We start from the raw sequence: 15790 nt of genomic DNA on the forward strand, positions 1-15790 counted from the left end.
TTGTCCATAATTATTGGGCTGTTAAATCTTATTTTGTAGCCTGTCCAATGTTTTGGTTTGAACATTTCACACAGCCTAAGCCTATTAAACATGTACTTATATTTAGACTATAGGCTACACTAAGAGTTATTATACAGTAGGTGGCCGTAAGTGGAAGAGACCATTGGCTACTTTACTTTTTGGGCTGCACTTGGATAATAAAAGCTGCTATGGAGTCCAGACCTTCTGCCATTAGTTTGAAGGTCTGGCTACGTGAGACTACAGTGCATATAAATAACACATCCATACCTTTTTAGTACCTCCCGTTTATGTTGCGTCAAAATTCCTCCTATTTGGACCTGACTGTCAATCATTATTAACTCCGCCCCTTTCCGTAAGCCTATAGGCTCCGTCACCTGTCAATCATCTTGTCCTTGCGCAATAATGCCCGCCTTTATGTTAGTCTTCCAAACTGGACGCTCGTTCTCCTTGTACTGATGGAATAAAAACGAGGTATTAGGTGATGTAAGGTATTTTTGTATGTATATGTTATACTCGTAAATCCAACGTCTAAACGTCTTGTCAATAATGTAAATACGTCTATTCTAGCGTGTTAGTGTTAGGTAACCTGTCCTATCAGGCAGTGTGTACGTAGCTGGTTAGCTTAGCAACCGTTAGCTAAGACAGCAACGTCAACGTTACTCAGCTAGCTGACTAGCCTAACTGCCTTTTAACGGTACAAAATTATAGTCTCGATACCGAGCTATTCCGATATACCAAGTAGGCTCTGTTTGTCAACTAAATGCATTCATTATATCTCCAAATTATGACAAACTTGACACCAGTTAGCATGTTAGCCTGCGGTGTTAATGACGGTTGTTATGCAGCCTGTGGTGTAAGTCAACATTTAGTTATGTCACAAAGATGGACTGATCCTGTATCGCTACGTTAGAATGTTAAGTTGTTATTAAACGTGTGTATCCAATTCATAAAAATGTGTTCTTCACAAAGATGTGTGAAGCAACTAGGTGAGTTGCAGAAAAGTTTGAGGTGTGTTCAGGTTAGATATGGTGGAGGCAAAAAGTTAGGCATGAGCACACTACTACTAATACTAATATTACACGTTGATTTAAATCGATATGAGCCAGATATGATCTAATAACAACCTAGTAGATCTTGTATGAATCTGATTTGAGGTCAGAGTAGCCTACATAACTGTATACTGATTCATATGGTCGTAGCCACCTTACACAGCACATCAGCTGACAGTATGTACATGGACCTGTAGCTCTTTATTGTTTTGTAATGTATTCTGAAATGCGATGTCATAAACCCTAAACATACATTTGATATACACTGTTAAAGAAAGAATACAACATTAAATGTATATATGTATACATATATATGTATAATTTTAATGTTTGTGTCAGCTGTTTCCAAGGAAAGGACCTTTTGATTTTTGGATAGTATTTCATGACCTGATTCTCACTGTCACCCTGTTATCTAACACACACACAGTTTATAAGGTGTTATTGTTGTCACTAAATACTGAGAGGACAAGTTTGTTTGCCCATAGTGGTGACCTGTTTCTCATCTGAACCACTGTTATGTATGTGAGTATGGTTATGAAAACCAGTTGGATGTAGCTTAGATTAGCCGCATACTTTTGAAGAACTGCCTTTTTTTCCCCAGTAAATGATTGATATACTGTTGCATAGACTTTCTGTGCCTGCATATTGTTATTAAATCTTATGATGTTTTGATGCAAGCCATTGTTTAAAGTTTATTTACCTGAATATCAGCCATATAAAGAATGAGGATTTGTGTTGTCTGTTTGTTTTATTTATCAGAATAAAATGTAAGGCTGTAATTCCAACAAATACGCAGATAAAAAAAATCTTAAACCCATGGTGGCCCTTCTGTGTGTGTCTGTATTAATTAGTAAAACCACTAAAACCTTTTACCAAATTAGACATACTTTTCAGAGCAAATAAATTGTAAGTAAAGACAAAGGACCGTAAATAAATGATTAAAAATCTTAGAACAGTCAAAGAGCCACGGTTTGACTCTTGAGCTAAAACATTAACCTTCAGAAGCCAGTTTATAATTGACGCATGACTTTCAGGCACAGGGACTAGCACTGGCAATACAAGGGCATTGATCACATGCATCGTTCACACATTATTTGTAAGCTGCTTTGGATAAAAGCCTTTACCAAATAAAAAAATAAATGTAAAAACACTTTGGTTACTGTGTCTCATCATTAGCCTTTTGTACATCATCACGCACCGAATGCCTCAATTATTTCTTTCCTCAGCATTATAACTCATAGCAATTAGCATTTCCATGTAATCGCTCTGTATGCAGTCTCTCTTTGAATATGGCAGCACTGTTCCTACATGAGCAACTCATCATTTCTAAATGCTGTATTTTTTTAGGACTCATTCAGACTGCAGATTTGAAGGAACGATGCTCTCTCACTGACGACACCATAACTAACTGTCCATCATGAACAGCGAAGAGGAGTTTTATGATGCAGAGACAGGTGGGAATGGTGGATTGTAGTGAATACTTTAGTTACAGTCACTATATTTCTTCTCTTGTAATCCTTTTTATCCTCTTCTACCACTCTCATAGGTTTGGAATCAGATGACTCCTGTGAAGTCAGCTTTAAAGATGCTTCTGGATTTGAGAGCAAACAGGCATCTAATGGCTGTTTGCGATCAGAGAATGGAGTGTGGAAACAAAGGTATGTTGCAAATTGTTAGGAAGTCAACGTGCTAAAAGGGGATGTATTTCTCTTACATATGTGTCTTTCTGTGTCCTATGCAGGACAACCCTCCCTGCCCCTATGTTCTCCAGACATGACTTTAGTATTTGGGGCTTCTTGAAGAAATGCATTGGCATGGTAGGAAGAATAAACATTTTGAATAATGTAGATCGTGTTTTTTTAGTCTGTAGCACTAAGGTTAATATGAATAATAGGAATTAATCACAGAGGTGATGATTTATAACTTTTTTTTTTGGCTGTGCAGGAGTTGTCCAAAATAACTATGCCGGTGGTTTTTAATGAGCCACTGAGCTTTCTTCAGAGACTTACAGAATACATGGAACACACTTACCTCATTCATAAAGCTTGCACATTATCTGATTCTATAGATCGTATGCAGGTAAGCGTTGTTGTTATTACTATAAATTATTTTCAGATGACTTATAATGTTGGTACTGAGCTCTTGGCTTTTGTTAGCTTGTTGCTGCATTTGCTGTGTCTGCTGTGGCCTCACAGTGGGACAGAACTGGAAAACCTTTTAACCCTTTACTGGGAGAGACCTACGAGCTCACAAGGTAAACCAATCCCAATTACGTGTATCTACCACAGCTTAGCTTCTATTTAAATGTCTATCTCAGACTTACTGTCAACTTTGTGCTGATTTGTGGTTTTAGGGAAGATGATGGATATCGGTTGATCTCGGAGCAGGTTAGCCACCATCCTCCAATCAGTGCTTTTCACAGTGAATCACTCAGCCAGGATTTTCATTTTCATGGCTCGATTTATCCCAAACTGAAATTTTGGGGCAAAAGCGTAGAGGCGGAACCCAAAGGAACTATGACACTAGAGCTGTCCAAGTAAGTAGCCTAAAGTTGTAATTAACAGCCCTTATATAATATATAATACGGTATTTCTGATGTTTTACATTATTTCATAATACAACATTTTTTGCATGCATGTTTTGTTCATAGGCACAAAGAGGCATACACTTGGACAAACCCTATGTGCTGTGTGCACAATGTCATCATAGGCAAATTGTGGATTGAACAATATGGAACAATAGAAATCATCAATCACAGGTAATGTGTCTGTCTGTCCCTCAGAGATTGGCCAAATTGTAATCTGCCCTATTTGAAAAGCAGTAATTTCATTGAATTTTGTTTTGCTTTAGATTACCAAACAGGTTTGGTTGTGTCCTTTTGACTATTGACTGCATGTAGGTAAATATTCTATTGTTCTGTCTCTTTATGGCTGAAGCACTGGGGACAAATGTGTACTCAATTTTAAGCCTTGCGGTATGTTTGGCAAAGAACTGCACCGAGTAGAGGGCCATATCCAGGACAAGAGGTGAGATTACACTACTATGAAATGTCAGGCCATGCAGTTCACAGTGTTTTTTTATTTTATTTTATACCATCACACTCGTAATATGGTTTTCTACATTTTTATGTCACTTTTACATTTAAATTGGTATTACATACACAAATGAGCCCAAACATTATGACCACTTATTGGTGAACAAATGGTGATTTATATGAAGGTTTGGGTTATTTTAGATGAACAAGCGAACAGTTGGTTCTCGTAGGAGACATTGGGAAAATGGGCATCCCATGAATTTAGGGCAGGGTGTTGAGTGCTCAATGCTCATCGATGCCTGAGGGCAACAGAGGCTATTGTGTCTGGTCCAAACCAATATAAGGGCTAATGGGGCACAAACATTAAGAGACAGTTTTAATGAGGTTATTGAAGGAATGTGTTGCAACACACAATATAATTCTGCTGCATATGGGCCCGCATAGCCACAGTCAGTGTGCCCATGTCCACCATCAAAATATGCCTACATTGTGCAAATGTGTAACTGGAATTGAATGGAGTATGGGAAGAAGGAGGGAATAGGGGAAGTAATGTTTTGGGCCATCAGTGTAAACTAAAAGTGTTATGTTATTCTTTTTCAAGACATCATCCATTTATTAATGTTTCATAATAAGTCTATAATTATTAATCAAATTAATTTTCATTTATTATTATGACACAGTAAGAAGAAGCGGCACATTATCTATGGAAAGTGGACAGAATGCCTGTATGCCATAGATCCAAAAGTCTATGAAGTAAACAAGAAGACAGAAAAGAAGAGTGGAGATTCTAAGAAACACAAGCAGGTAAAGATCATTTTTTTATGCACTGAATAATGATGCACATGTTTACAAAATATATTGATATGTTTTGTCAGTTATTATTATAATTATTATTATTATAATTATTATTTTCTGTAGTTTTTAGGGTTGTCACTTTTTTCAAGTTCAAAAGAATTTCAATTGTCACACAATTTATTTAAAAGTATTTGCATACCCACTTCATAAAAAACATTCTTTTCAGTATTTTAACAACCCATACAATGTCACACTCACAAATTCACGTGACTTACAATTCAATGTTGTTTTACCAGCCGTAAAATGCTGCAAATTTTATTCAGTGAAAGTACCAAAGTCTGGTAGGTTTGCACAGTAGCCCTATGATGAAAACGTCTTCCTGAATTGAAAACGTGAACTCTGCCTTCCACAGCAGTCGCAGTCTCCATCTTCCATAGCCTCATCTGAACCAAAAAACAGAATAGCAGTCCAACTTAATTTCTGATATTGTATGCAAAAAAAACCCCAATCTATCAACTTGATCAGGATCAAGCTATGCTCTCTCTTTTTTTTTTTTTACAATAATGCAAAATTTTTTGCTTGTTGCTGCTCCAGTTGTCTGTGCTCTGTCTGACTTTCTGCTGCCTTGTGGGGTTGGCAAGTCGATAGGTGAGATGTAAGATGTTTTTACAAAGTCAAACAGCCCAAAATACTTCTATGGGGTTGTAATTGTCTGCAAAAGGCAGCTCCGCTACTTGCTTAAGCTACTTATGGGTAAAGAGGGTATTTAAAACTTTTAGGGCACCCACTGCTGGATCAGTCGCTAAACAACAAAATGAAAAGCTGTCTGATGCACTTAACGGGCAGATTATTCTTCGAATATGAATTTTTCATGTCATGTTAAAACTGATGTTTGAACATTAGTTAAAAAGTGAGAGTAAAAATAGTCTGTTTTTTTATGTCATTGTAAATACTGCAGTCATTATCAGTATAAAGCAAAAGTATAATGTTTCTAGTTCATCACAACTTGTATAGTTTTTTTAGTGATGAACAGTCTTGATTCTGGATTTGTGTGCAGTTCTACTTGACTAATGTACAATTCTTCATTTTTAAGCAAATTCAGGTACCTTTGAGCAATGTTCTGTTATATTTAGTTTAGTAAAACACACTTCTATAATACTGTGCACTATATACTCTAGGATTTTAGTGCTTGCCTAACTCTCCAGAGAGAGGATGTATATAGTTTAAAATGTACAGTGTATTAGACAGTGTGTGTTTGCTTTAAGGAACTGAATACTGGTAGTGGTGCTGATGATGCTGATGAAATGCCAGAGGTTCAGGAGACGGTCACTACGATTCCTGGCAGTACATTACTTTGGAGAATAACTCCACGACCTGCACACTCAACTCAGGTAACTTCATTTCTTTCTTTTCTTCTCCCATTGCAGAGATGTTCAGCTTTTATTATTTCTGGAGGGCATGTACTGTATATACACACAAATTTATGTAGACTTTAAAATTTTGCCTTATCTAATAGGATTTCTGCTTAAACGTGACTTCATTATATATATGTTTAAATACTGTGTCTGGTATATATGAAAACATTTGTTAAAATAAATTGCAAGAGTTTAAACTTTTATACTGTATCTCTCGACACATGTAGAAAAGGATCTTAGTTACTTTTGCCTATCTTTCTGTCCCCTGCATTCCCATTTAGATGTATAATTTCACCAGCTTTGCCATGATGTTAAATGAACTGGCCCCTGGCATGGAGGGAGTCATAGCACCTACAGACTGCCGCCTTCGACCAGACATAAGAGCAATGGAAAATGGAGACATAGGTAAATACTGTTCTGTGTTCTGCTTTTCTTAATTTTATTTACTAATCAGGCCATTGCTATGGTTATTTGATCTCCCCCTTTTTTTTTTACCATTCTTATGATTCAGACACTGCAAGTCAAGAGAAAGAAAGGCTGGAGGAGAAGCAGAGAGCTGCACGTAGAGAACGTGCTAAAGATGAGGAGGAGTGGTCCACGAGGTAAAGTCTAATCCCGCCATTAGAACCTATAGACACTCTGTGCTACTTGAATTGAACATATTTTATATACAGACGTTTCCTTTTCTAGATGGTTTCAGCAGAGCACAAATCCTTATACAGGAACCTCAGACTGGATCTACACCGGTGGTTACTTTGACAGAAAGTACTCTGACCTACCTGATATCTACTGAATGGCTGGGAAAAAAACAAGGGGTTTGGTATACCTCTGATCTCACCATCACCTGGTCCTTATCATTTATCTACTCACAAAAAGCCTTTATTTTTTATATTTTATTTTATTTTTTTTCAACTATCAAAATGTGAGACATAGATGAATGGTTTACTGAACTGAGTAACAAAGCTTCTTCCTACATTACAGCCAAATCTTTATACTGGAAACCTGAAACCCGGAACTCAATATGACTGAATTTATTTAATTTTTTGACATGTAAGAAATGCAGTATGTTCCTTCCCCATGGCATTTACTTTTATAGTAAAACAATGGGTAAGGCTAAGTAAATGTATAGTTAATAATGCACAAATTTTTGCCCACCTTATTTCATGCTTGTTATACTCAGGTGTTTAATGGGTACACGGTATTACTGATGGCAGTGCTGTATTAACAGCAATGGAGATTTCTGAGACTTTTAGCTCTTTATGATCAAACTAATGCAACTATATTATTACTATAATGTCTTGTCTTCTGTAAGTGTTAGCAACACTTTGGATTTCCAGTAAAACAATTACTGAATTTAGAGTTAATTTAATACATTAATTAGATGAGTGATTAATATATCCAGAAGTGATAAGTCCCATTAGGGTCTTTCAGGCAGAACTTCTGTATGTCTCTACTGATACACAGGAGTTTATTAAAAGTTGCATGTTCATTCCTCACATGCATGCTTTATGACTAGTCAAGTATAAAAGCTGCTTATCGACCATGTTTACTTTATAAATTGAGTTTTTAATGGTATGGAAACTAGTTAACACCTTTCAACAGTAGATAAGCCTAGTGTATTTCTACCATGAGGATTTTAAGTTGATTATGGTTGCCAAAGTGACTAATTTTGTGGAAATTAAAGCCATAAAACTCATCAGGACTGCATGTGTGTGTTTAGACAGTCTTACACACACTTATGCACAGGCTTCATTTAAAGGAAATGGGTGCTATATGTTTTCAGCACTAGTTACTAAAAAATGTTTTACCTTAACATATAATTAAAACGTGCAAAGTACTTAACTGCTGCTTAGTAGAGCCTGAACAAGACATGTTTTATTACTAGCATGTATGTGTGATACTGACAGAGTTGTAAAAAAAAAAAAAAGGTAAACGGGAATGGTGTACTACAACAAGGGGTTTCACTTTATCTTTCAGATGATACTTTTATCTCATACTGTGCATCTCTCCCTCTCCTACTCTCTTACACACAAACACATGAAATAATGACAGATGAACTAATCTATGCAAACATTCACTAGAATGTAAATTATATCTCCTAAAGATGTGGATATGACATCCTCTTGCAACTCTTGAGAATGATTGGTATATTCCATTGGAGTCCAGCTTTGCGAACAAAGGGCTGGTGTTTTTATCCCATCTTTGACTGTATACACACAGTCTTGGTTCTACCCAGTTTATGTCACACATTGTCACTTTATAGCTTGAGAAACCTTTTTTTTTGTATCCCACTCTGGCCACTTGTAAAGATTGAAATTTACTATTTGCTTAGATTTATAAACCATTTTTGTAACCCACCTATACATGTTCCATGTGATTGCAATGTCCATTACCTGAGCCTATATGGGAGAAGTAGGTTATTCAGTATATTATGGCAGGTTTCAAAATGAACAATGTGTAATCAATCATCTATTGTACTTTTCTGTAATAAGTGATGTTAAATCATTGGATTATATAAATATAATTCTAGAATGTTGTTAATCATCAGCCTTAAAGTAACAGTCATAAAGGCCACTGATATAATGTGAAATTCATAAGGTTAATGTTACAGCGAACATGTGCCAGGTCACACTGTGCAACTACATAAGGCATTTTCCATATGGTAAGTGAAGCAGATGGAAGCATGCCATTAACAAACAACACTATGTGAGGGTGTTGTTTTATAGATTGAAATCACATGTGGGTTCCACTGTATCACAAACAGAATACGCCAAATGACCTATGTAGGTTTTATATAGTTGCACTTAATATTAATTTTCTTATATATTTTGTATAGATCAAATTAATTGTCAATTGCAACACTGAGGTTGTCTAACAAGTCTGAGTCTGGTCTGTCATAACTTAGCAATATTAAATGTAAAATAGCTAATGCAATTCAATAAATTTCCGTGAATACTATTGTGTGTACCTTTGCTTTATTTATAGCATAGTGAATTTTCTAAACTCTTTCTGCTGTTAAGTGCAAACATTAACATTAGTAGAGAGGATCAGAATAAAACTTTTAATACAGGATAACAATATATTGATGTGTGAAGGCAACTCAAGATATTTACAAAGAAAAAGCAACACAAGTGAATAAACAATAGAGTGAACATAAGACAAATATGGTAAATAATTATGAAGGATAATTAATATAAATCTAAAAAAATAACTGTGTAAAGCAGGAATCTAGGAAAAAGGTAGAATCTTATACAGAATATCAAATTTAAAATTGTAAAACAAATAAAAAATAAAAAAACATCCCTAGAAATAGGGGAAGTGAGCTGTTGTGCACGTGGTATTTATACACTGTGTACTCAGACATCATGACCATGCAAGTTTGGCCAACCGCCCTTGTATGAAGTTTGAATGACGTGCACAATAGCCAATCAGAGTCCCGACCCAGTCGTTGGTTGTCCAATCATGTAGACACACAGGACACAAGAAGGTCTGTAAGGTTTGTCGTCTTTTCCGTTCGAGTAATTGTGTTAGCGTTCGAGTCATAAAAAGTAAGTTGTTTTTATCCATTTAAGCTCTATTATATGCAGTACAAACTGTGTCGTGTGTGATACGTGATTTATCGAAATAAAATTCGAGAGGTTTGTGCGAAAATAGCAATTCGGAAGCATACGTGAGTGTATAGCAGTAATAGTAACAGTTAGGCTAGCTAGTGTTAGCATTGGTTATTTAGCTAGTCAGCTACTAGCCAGCAAATTAATTCTTTATATTTACTAAGTAGTCAGATTTATTAAAACCACACGTTCGTTATATTTACTAAAAAGTCGCTTTTATAATAATAATAATAATAATAATAATAATAATAATAATAATAATAAAGCGTTGGTTAACTAGCAAATACTATTTTCTGTACAAAATCCGTTTCCGAATCCGGTTTATTAGCCAAGTGTGGATACAAGGAATTTGGTTCCAGTTGATTGTGACTCTCAAAAGTACAGACATAAATAACACTATACTATCCGAGACAAGATAATACAGACTATACAAGACCATTCAGACGATGTGATGCAATTATAGACAGTATGAGTATTAAATATGAATACAGAATATATGACTGCTCAGTAATGTACATAAAGTGTGAGCGGTGCACGGTAGTGCAAATAACAGTATTGGGTAATATTATGATTTTGTGCAATTTACAGCAGCAGTAGTGTGTGTAACATTTATAGATTATGTGATGACTGATAGTTCTGATAATGCAGTACTTGCAGATATGAAACAGGGAATTAATTATAATTATTATGGTGAGTTGTTAATCAGGGTGATAAGGGGCCTGGGGAAAGAAACTGTTCCTGTGTCTGGCAGTTTTGGTAAACAAAGCTCTGTAGCGTCTGCCAGAAAGGAGGAGCTGAAAGAGGATGTGTCCAGGGTGTGAAGTGTCAGTGATTTTTCCTGCCCGGTTTCTGGTTCGTGTATGGTAAAAGTTCTGGGGCGTTCAACATCTGCTGAAAGGTTCACTGATGAACCCTTTTTTCCAACTAAGAAATCTTCACAGCTAGTAACAGGCAGTAATTTGATAAGACTGTGTGCTGAGTGTTGCACAAAATCAGTAAGTGGTGTTTAACAGCATTCACAGTGCATGCAGCTGTCACTAAGACATTTTCCTGCCACTGGATTATCACTCGTTCAGAATAATGAATGCTGGTGATTATCTGGAGTCTATCTGGAATCTATCAAGAATTTAGGATAACAACCTAGACCAGACCTTAGGACTAAATGGAAAGGTTTGAAAATAATCATCACATTAACAGCACTGGGGGGAAAGGTAGCTTTGTTAGAACCTGGAGAAAATGTATGCTTGCTATAAAGTTCATACTGCACAGATAAATTTGCTCATTATTTTGGGTCTGATTGGTCTTGCAGAGTTAATTCAGCTCATTTAGTTTAATTCTGTTTTTATACAATGGTGCTTAGTAACCTTTCTGCTGTCACTACAGATGTCTTCGGGGGCCTTATTTCCAAGTTTGGTGTCTGGGTCACGTGGTTCATCCAGCAAATACCTGGTGGAGTTCCGTGCTGGGAAAATGAGCTTAAAAGGAAGCACTGTGACCCCTGACAAACGCAAAGGTCAAGTCTACATTCAGCAGACTGACGACTCACTTATTCACTTCTGCTGGAAGGACAGGACATCTGGGAATGTGGAAGATGTTCGTACTGAGCTCTGTATTGCAGTTTTTGAATAATGCTAAGAGCTATATGCTAGTAAAGGATGTGTATATTTAATTATTAGTTCATATTTATTTTAAACAGATAGTTAGGGTATAAAATGGGTTATCATACTATGAACTCAACTGATAATACTGTGAGTGCATGAAGTATTCAATCATGCTAATGCCACAACTGATTAAAATTTAAATTTAGGACTTATCATTAGTGCAAATGTTAACAAACTCTAAAATTCATGCAGTTGAGACCTATGTTCTATTTATATTTTAAAGGATTTAATTATTTTTCCGGATGACTGCGAGTTCAAGAAAGTCAGTCAGTGCACAACTGGCCGCGTCTTTGTGCTGAAGTTTAAAGCAGGCTCCAAGCGGCTCTTTTTTTGGATGCAGGTGTGTGATCTGGTTTTTATTTGGCTTTTTGTTTGTACTACTGAGGAGATTAAAAAAGCTAAAAATAAAAGAGCACAATTCTGTTTTTATAGGAACCTAAAACGGATAAAGATGATGAGTACTGCAGGAAAGTAAATGAGTACTTGAACAACCCACCCATACCTGGTTCCCTTGGTGGTGGAGGCAGCAGTCATGAGCTTTCAGCTTTAGGAGGTATTTATGCAAAAATTTTTTGGTTATTTAAATGCAACGGGTGATTTTCCTCATGAGTATGGCTATTAAATTGGTGATATTGTATTTGATAATGTATGTTTCCATTGGAGTAGGGAAATATATTTGTATTGTTGTTGCAGTATTTTCATGCATCATGCTGCAGCTGTTTTTGTAATCTGGCCCCCACGGTGAGATTGAGCCTTTGTTTAAAGATTGTGTAAACTGAATCATTTCTTCTTTCCAAAAGGTGAAGGTGGCCTGCAGAGTCTTCTGGGTAATGTGAGTCATAATCAATTGATGCAGCTGATTGGACCAACTGGACTTGGTGGACTTGGTGAGTTACTGTACTACTTTTAAACATATTCATAGAGGCCTCATATGAGCATTTCTTGTTAGAAAGGTTAGACATGTTAAAAATTCAGCATAATACAGTACAGACAGTTGGGTCCTCGTGACTGTGTCTTTTTGTTTCTTGTGCAAGGAGGCCTTGGGGCTTTAGCTGGACCAGGACTAGCCAGCCTGCTGGGAGGCAGTGTTCCAGCAACCAGCAGTTCATCTTCCAGGTAAAACTTGGAGATAATTAATGCCTTATGTGTATTAGTAAGTTATTCATCACAAAGCAGACTGTTTAGTAGTTAATATGAATCATTCAGTAGCTACAATGTAACTAATAATAAAGATTTTCAGAAGGGTGAGGAATGTGAGCCCTTAGGGTTCAGAAGGGTTAATGAATTGCAGGCAAAACGACCACTTGAGCATTAAAAGGTAAAGGAATTTTAGGGATAATTGGGGATGGACCTAAATATGTACTTAAGGGCTAAATATATACCAAGGGGCAGAGCTGGGCCTAATCCGACTCTTTAACCCCTAAACCAAATCACTGAGACACTGTTGTGTGCTATACAAAAGATACACGTATCCAGCTTGTAAACAGAGTTGTCTCCAGTCGGTGGACTTTTTGGTTGACTCCTCACAGGTATGTGGAGCTGAATCGGGTCCAATTCCATCCTTTAGACTTTTAGATCTTAAGGGAGTTACTCTCATAATAACTCCTCTAATCAATACCCCATACAGTTTCTTTATTTAATTATTGCCTTGACATTAGAATGGACAAGACACATCATCTAATGCACTCTGACTGTCTCATGGCCCAATAGACATGGAACAAAATCTGTCAACAGAGAACACAGGATGTATGTGGATGTAGCAATTAACCTAAAAACTAGAGACTTTGTTTATAAATTAGCAATTCAGATATCTTAGTAGAACTATGAAGGACGTTTCTCTAGCTTGGCTAGTCATACTTTGTTTTTAGGAAAACTTGGATACTTAAGATGTGTTCCCTGCTTCATGAACAATTAAATGAATTCAAATGAAATTTCATTCTTTTGACAAGCTCGCGCAGTCAGTCCACGGCTGTCACCCCTTCTTCCACATCAGCAGCTACCCGCATCAACTCCTCTCAAGCTCCAACCACTCCCACTACCCCTTCAGCTACCACTGGAGCCTCACCTGTGACCACACCTACCACTCCTGCAGCCCCTGCTCCGTCTGCCGGGGCCTCTAGCCCCACCCAGCCTATCCAGCTCAGTGACTTGCAGAATATCTTGGCAACCATGAATGTTCCTGCAACTGGGCAAGGAGGTAAGGTTGCATATGAAATTCAGTGATTTAAAGGAACAGGTACTTTGTTTTGGAGCCCTCTGCTGCCCATGAAGAGAATGACAAATGCAGTAAAATCACCTTTTTAAACCAATGTATGCCTTCTGAATAGGGTTGGGAACTGAGAACCGGTTCTTATTCAGAAGGAATACTGGAACCACACAGAATTTTTAAATTTCGGTTCCAAACGCAGTTCCAATGCGATGACGGGCAAAGCGCTGGGAGCAGTCACTTTAAATAGCCATGTCTTACCTCATGAATATTAATTGTTTACAATGTTTACAGTCACGCAACCAAAATAACACGGCTTACCACAGAAATCAGTCACTCGCGCTGATGTGCTGAGGTGCGTTTTGTGTTAAACGTCTAAAAAAAAAAAGTCTAAAGTGTGGATTCATTTCCAAAGCTACAATGAGCAAATCTACCCCCTCTGAGGGGGTTTTCTCCACAGCTGGAGATACAATAAGCCAGGAAAGGTCTTGTCTTCTCCCAGAGAAAGCAGACATGTAAATTTTCCTTATAAAAATTGCTAACTGTTTTGCTAAGTTAAATTTGATGTTGGATTTATTTGAATTGATATGAATTGAAATGATCTGTTTAAAATATTTAAAGATTGATTAATAAACGCAAATAGAATTGTTTAAGTATTGTGCATTATTTTTCACATTTCTTTTATTATGGAATCAGAACCGGGTATCGTAAGACAGAACTGGAATCGGAATCGGAAAATTTCCTTTGATACCCAACCCTATTTCTGAGCTACCTTCTAAGCTGTGATCCCCTCTTCTGGGTCAACTGGGGCAAAACACATTTCTGGGCTAGGGAATTCCAAATGAGCCTTGCATCACAGTGTACTTCACACTTTGTCTTATTGTTATACTCCTCTTGTATTTAAACAGTTGACCTCGCCAGTGTAGTAACACCAGAGGTCATGGCGCCGATCTTGGCAAATGCAGAGATTCAGCAGCGGCTGCTTCCCTTCCTTCCATCTGGAGAATCTCTTCCTCAAAGCACTGATGAAATCCAGAACACACTCACCTCACCACAATTTCAGCAGGTCAGACAAACTATTACATGGGTCAAATATTTCTGTGATAGTGATTAAATCAGTATTTTTGATCGTGAAGTGCAGCGTGTGTGTGTGTGTGTGTATATATATGTGTGTATATAATTTTTTCTTTCTGTTGTGTGTGTATGTGTATATATATTAGAGCACTTCAAAGGCCTGTGTATACATGTATGTAAATATATACATGTACACACACAGGCCTTTGATTAAGTGCTACATTTATGACAAAAAATATATAAAATGTGTTATAACGTTTTTATAGTTATTATAACAAAGGTTGAGCTAAAATACGCTTGCAGTTTAGTTTCCTGTTTTGTTTTTTTTCTCCATACCGTTGATTAATACAGTCTGAACAAATGTGTTTTTTTCCCATTCCCAAAATTTTCTATTTTTTAAAAATATACAGGCTATGAGTTTGTTTAGCAGTGCTTTAGCATCAGGACAGTTAGGACCCCTGATGAATCAGTTCGGGTTGCCCTCAGAAGCTGTAGATGCAGCCAACAAAGGAGGCAAGTATGGGTTGTTTATATCCAGCACAGATGTACCTGACTAAAACCATATTTATGTATTTGTATTGTGAAGACATTTACATTGTTGTAATGTTTTACAGATGTAGAAGCATTTGCTAAGGCTATGGAAGGTGAGGCTAAAACCGAGCAAGAAGAAAAACCTAAAGACAAGAAAGACGACGAGGAAGACATGAGCCTTGATTAGTTGAACCTTGATTTGTGTGGATATATTACTTCCTTTTAACCTCATTTCCTTTCTTACATATAGCTCCCAAATGAAGACATCTGTGTCTAAGTTAATTTAGTCATTCTCTTTACATGTATTCAATGCTGGGATGAAATACATAATTAAAGGCAGGTGAAAGCAATGAGAGTGATGTGTGTTCTGGTTTGGCAGTTACTATTGTTGAA

At 36.8% G+C, this 15790-nt stretch overlaps 2 protein-coding genes across 8 annotated transcripts; both read left to right on the top strand.

Moving 5' to 3' along the window:
• The first annotated feature begins 374 nt into the window (after nt 1–374).
• osbpl2a (oxysterol binding protein-like 2a) lies at nt 375–9272 on the top strand. 4 transcript variants are annotated; one of them, XM_027170608.2, is made up of 14 exons: nt 375–492; nt 2418–2524; nt 2617–2728; nt 2812–2887; nt 3015–3149; nt 3227–3324; nt 3424–3606; nt 3721–3828; nt 4007–4096; nt 4785–4908; nt 6165–6290; nt 6596–6719; nt 6826–6916; nt 7005–9272. In XM_027170608.2, the coding sequence occupies exons 2-14, from the start codon at nt 2488–2490 to the stop codon at nt 7105–7107; spliced, it is 1407 nt and encodes a 468-aa protein (XP_027026409.1). In that variant the 5' UTR covers nt 375–492; nt 2418–2487; the 3' UTR covers nt 7108–9272. The 4 variants fall into 4 exon arrangements, with proteins under 4 accessions (XP_027026409.1, XP_027026410.1, XP_027026412.1 ...); XM_027170609.2 differs by having other exon boundaries at nt 400–509; XM_027170611.2 differs by having other exon boundaries at nt 406–504.
• A 411-nt stretch (nt 9273–9683) lies between these two features.
• Nucleotides 9684–15747, top strand: LOC113658198 (proteasomal ubiquitin receptor ADRM1-like). 4 transcript variants are annotated; one of them, XM_027170458.2, is made up of 10 exons: nt 9684–9810; nt 11309–11518; nt 11810–11926; nt 12019–12139; nt 12387–12473; nt 12621–12702; nt 13536–13783; nt 14701–14858; nt 15277–15379; nt 15481–15747. In XM_027170458.2, exons 2-10 carry the CDS (start codon nt 11309–11311, stop codon nt 15582–15584), a joined length of 1230 nt encoding a protein of 409 aa, XP_027026259.1. In that variant the 5' UTR covers nt 9684–9810; the 3' UTR covers nt 15585–15747. The 4 variants fall into 4 exon arrangements, with proteins under 4 accessions (XP_027026259.1, XP_027026258.1, XP_027026261.1 ...); XM_027170457.2 differs by having other exon boundaries at nt 9713–9862; XM_027170460.2 differs by having other exon boundaries at nt 9713–9862; nt 12624–12702.
• Nucleotides 15748–15790: the final 43 nt, after the last annotated feature.

Source organism: Tachysurus fulvidraco, chromosome 23 (genome assembly GCF_022655615.1).
Source record: "Tachysurus fulvidraco isolate hzauxx_2018 chromosome 23, HZAU_PFXX_2.0, whole genome shotgun sequence".
NCBI lineage: Eukaryota > Metazoa > Chordata > Actinopteri > Siluriformes > Bagridae > Tachysurus > Tachysurus fulvidraco.

Excerpts from the sequence above, each read along its gene's own strand:
- LOC113658198 (XM_027170458.2), top strand. The coding sequence starts at position 11,309 with ATGTCTTCGGGGGCCTTATTTCCAAGTTTGGTGTCTGGGTCACGTGGT. Across the intron at positions 12,703-13,535 it reads ACCAGCAGTTCATCTTCCAG|CTCGCGCAGTCAGTCCACGG; the intron begins GTAAAACTTGGA and ends TCTTTTGACAAG. Across the intron at positions 13,784-14,700 it reads TCCTGCAACTGGGCAAGGAG|TTGACCTCGCCAGTGTAGTA; the intron begins GTAAGGTTGCAT and ends GTATTTAAACAG.
- osbpl2a (XM_027170608.2), top strand. The coding sequence starts at position 2,488 with ATGAACAGCGAAGAGGAGTTTTATGATGCAGAGACAG. Across the intron at positions 3,325-3,423 it reads GAGACCTACGAGCTCACAAG|GGAAGATGATGGATATCGGT; the intron begins GTAAACCAATCC and ends TTGTGGTTTTAG. Across the intron at positions 4,909-6,164 it reads ATTCTAAGAAACACAAGCAG|GAACTGAATACTGGTAGTGG; the intron begins GTAAAGATCATT and ends GTTTGCTTTAAG.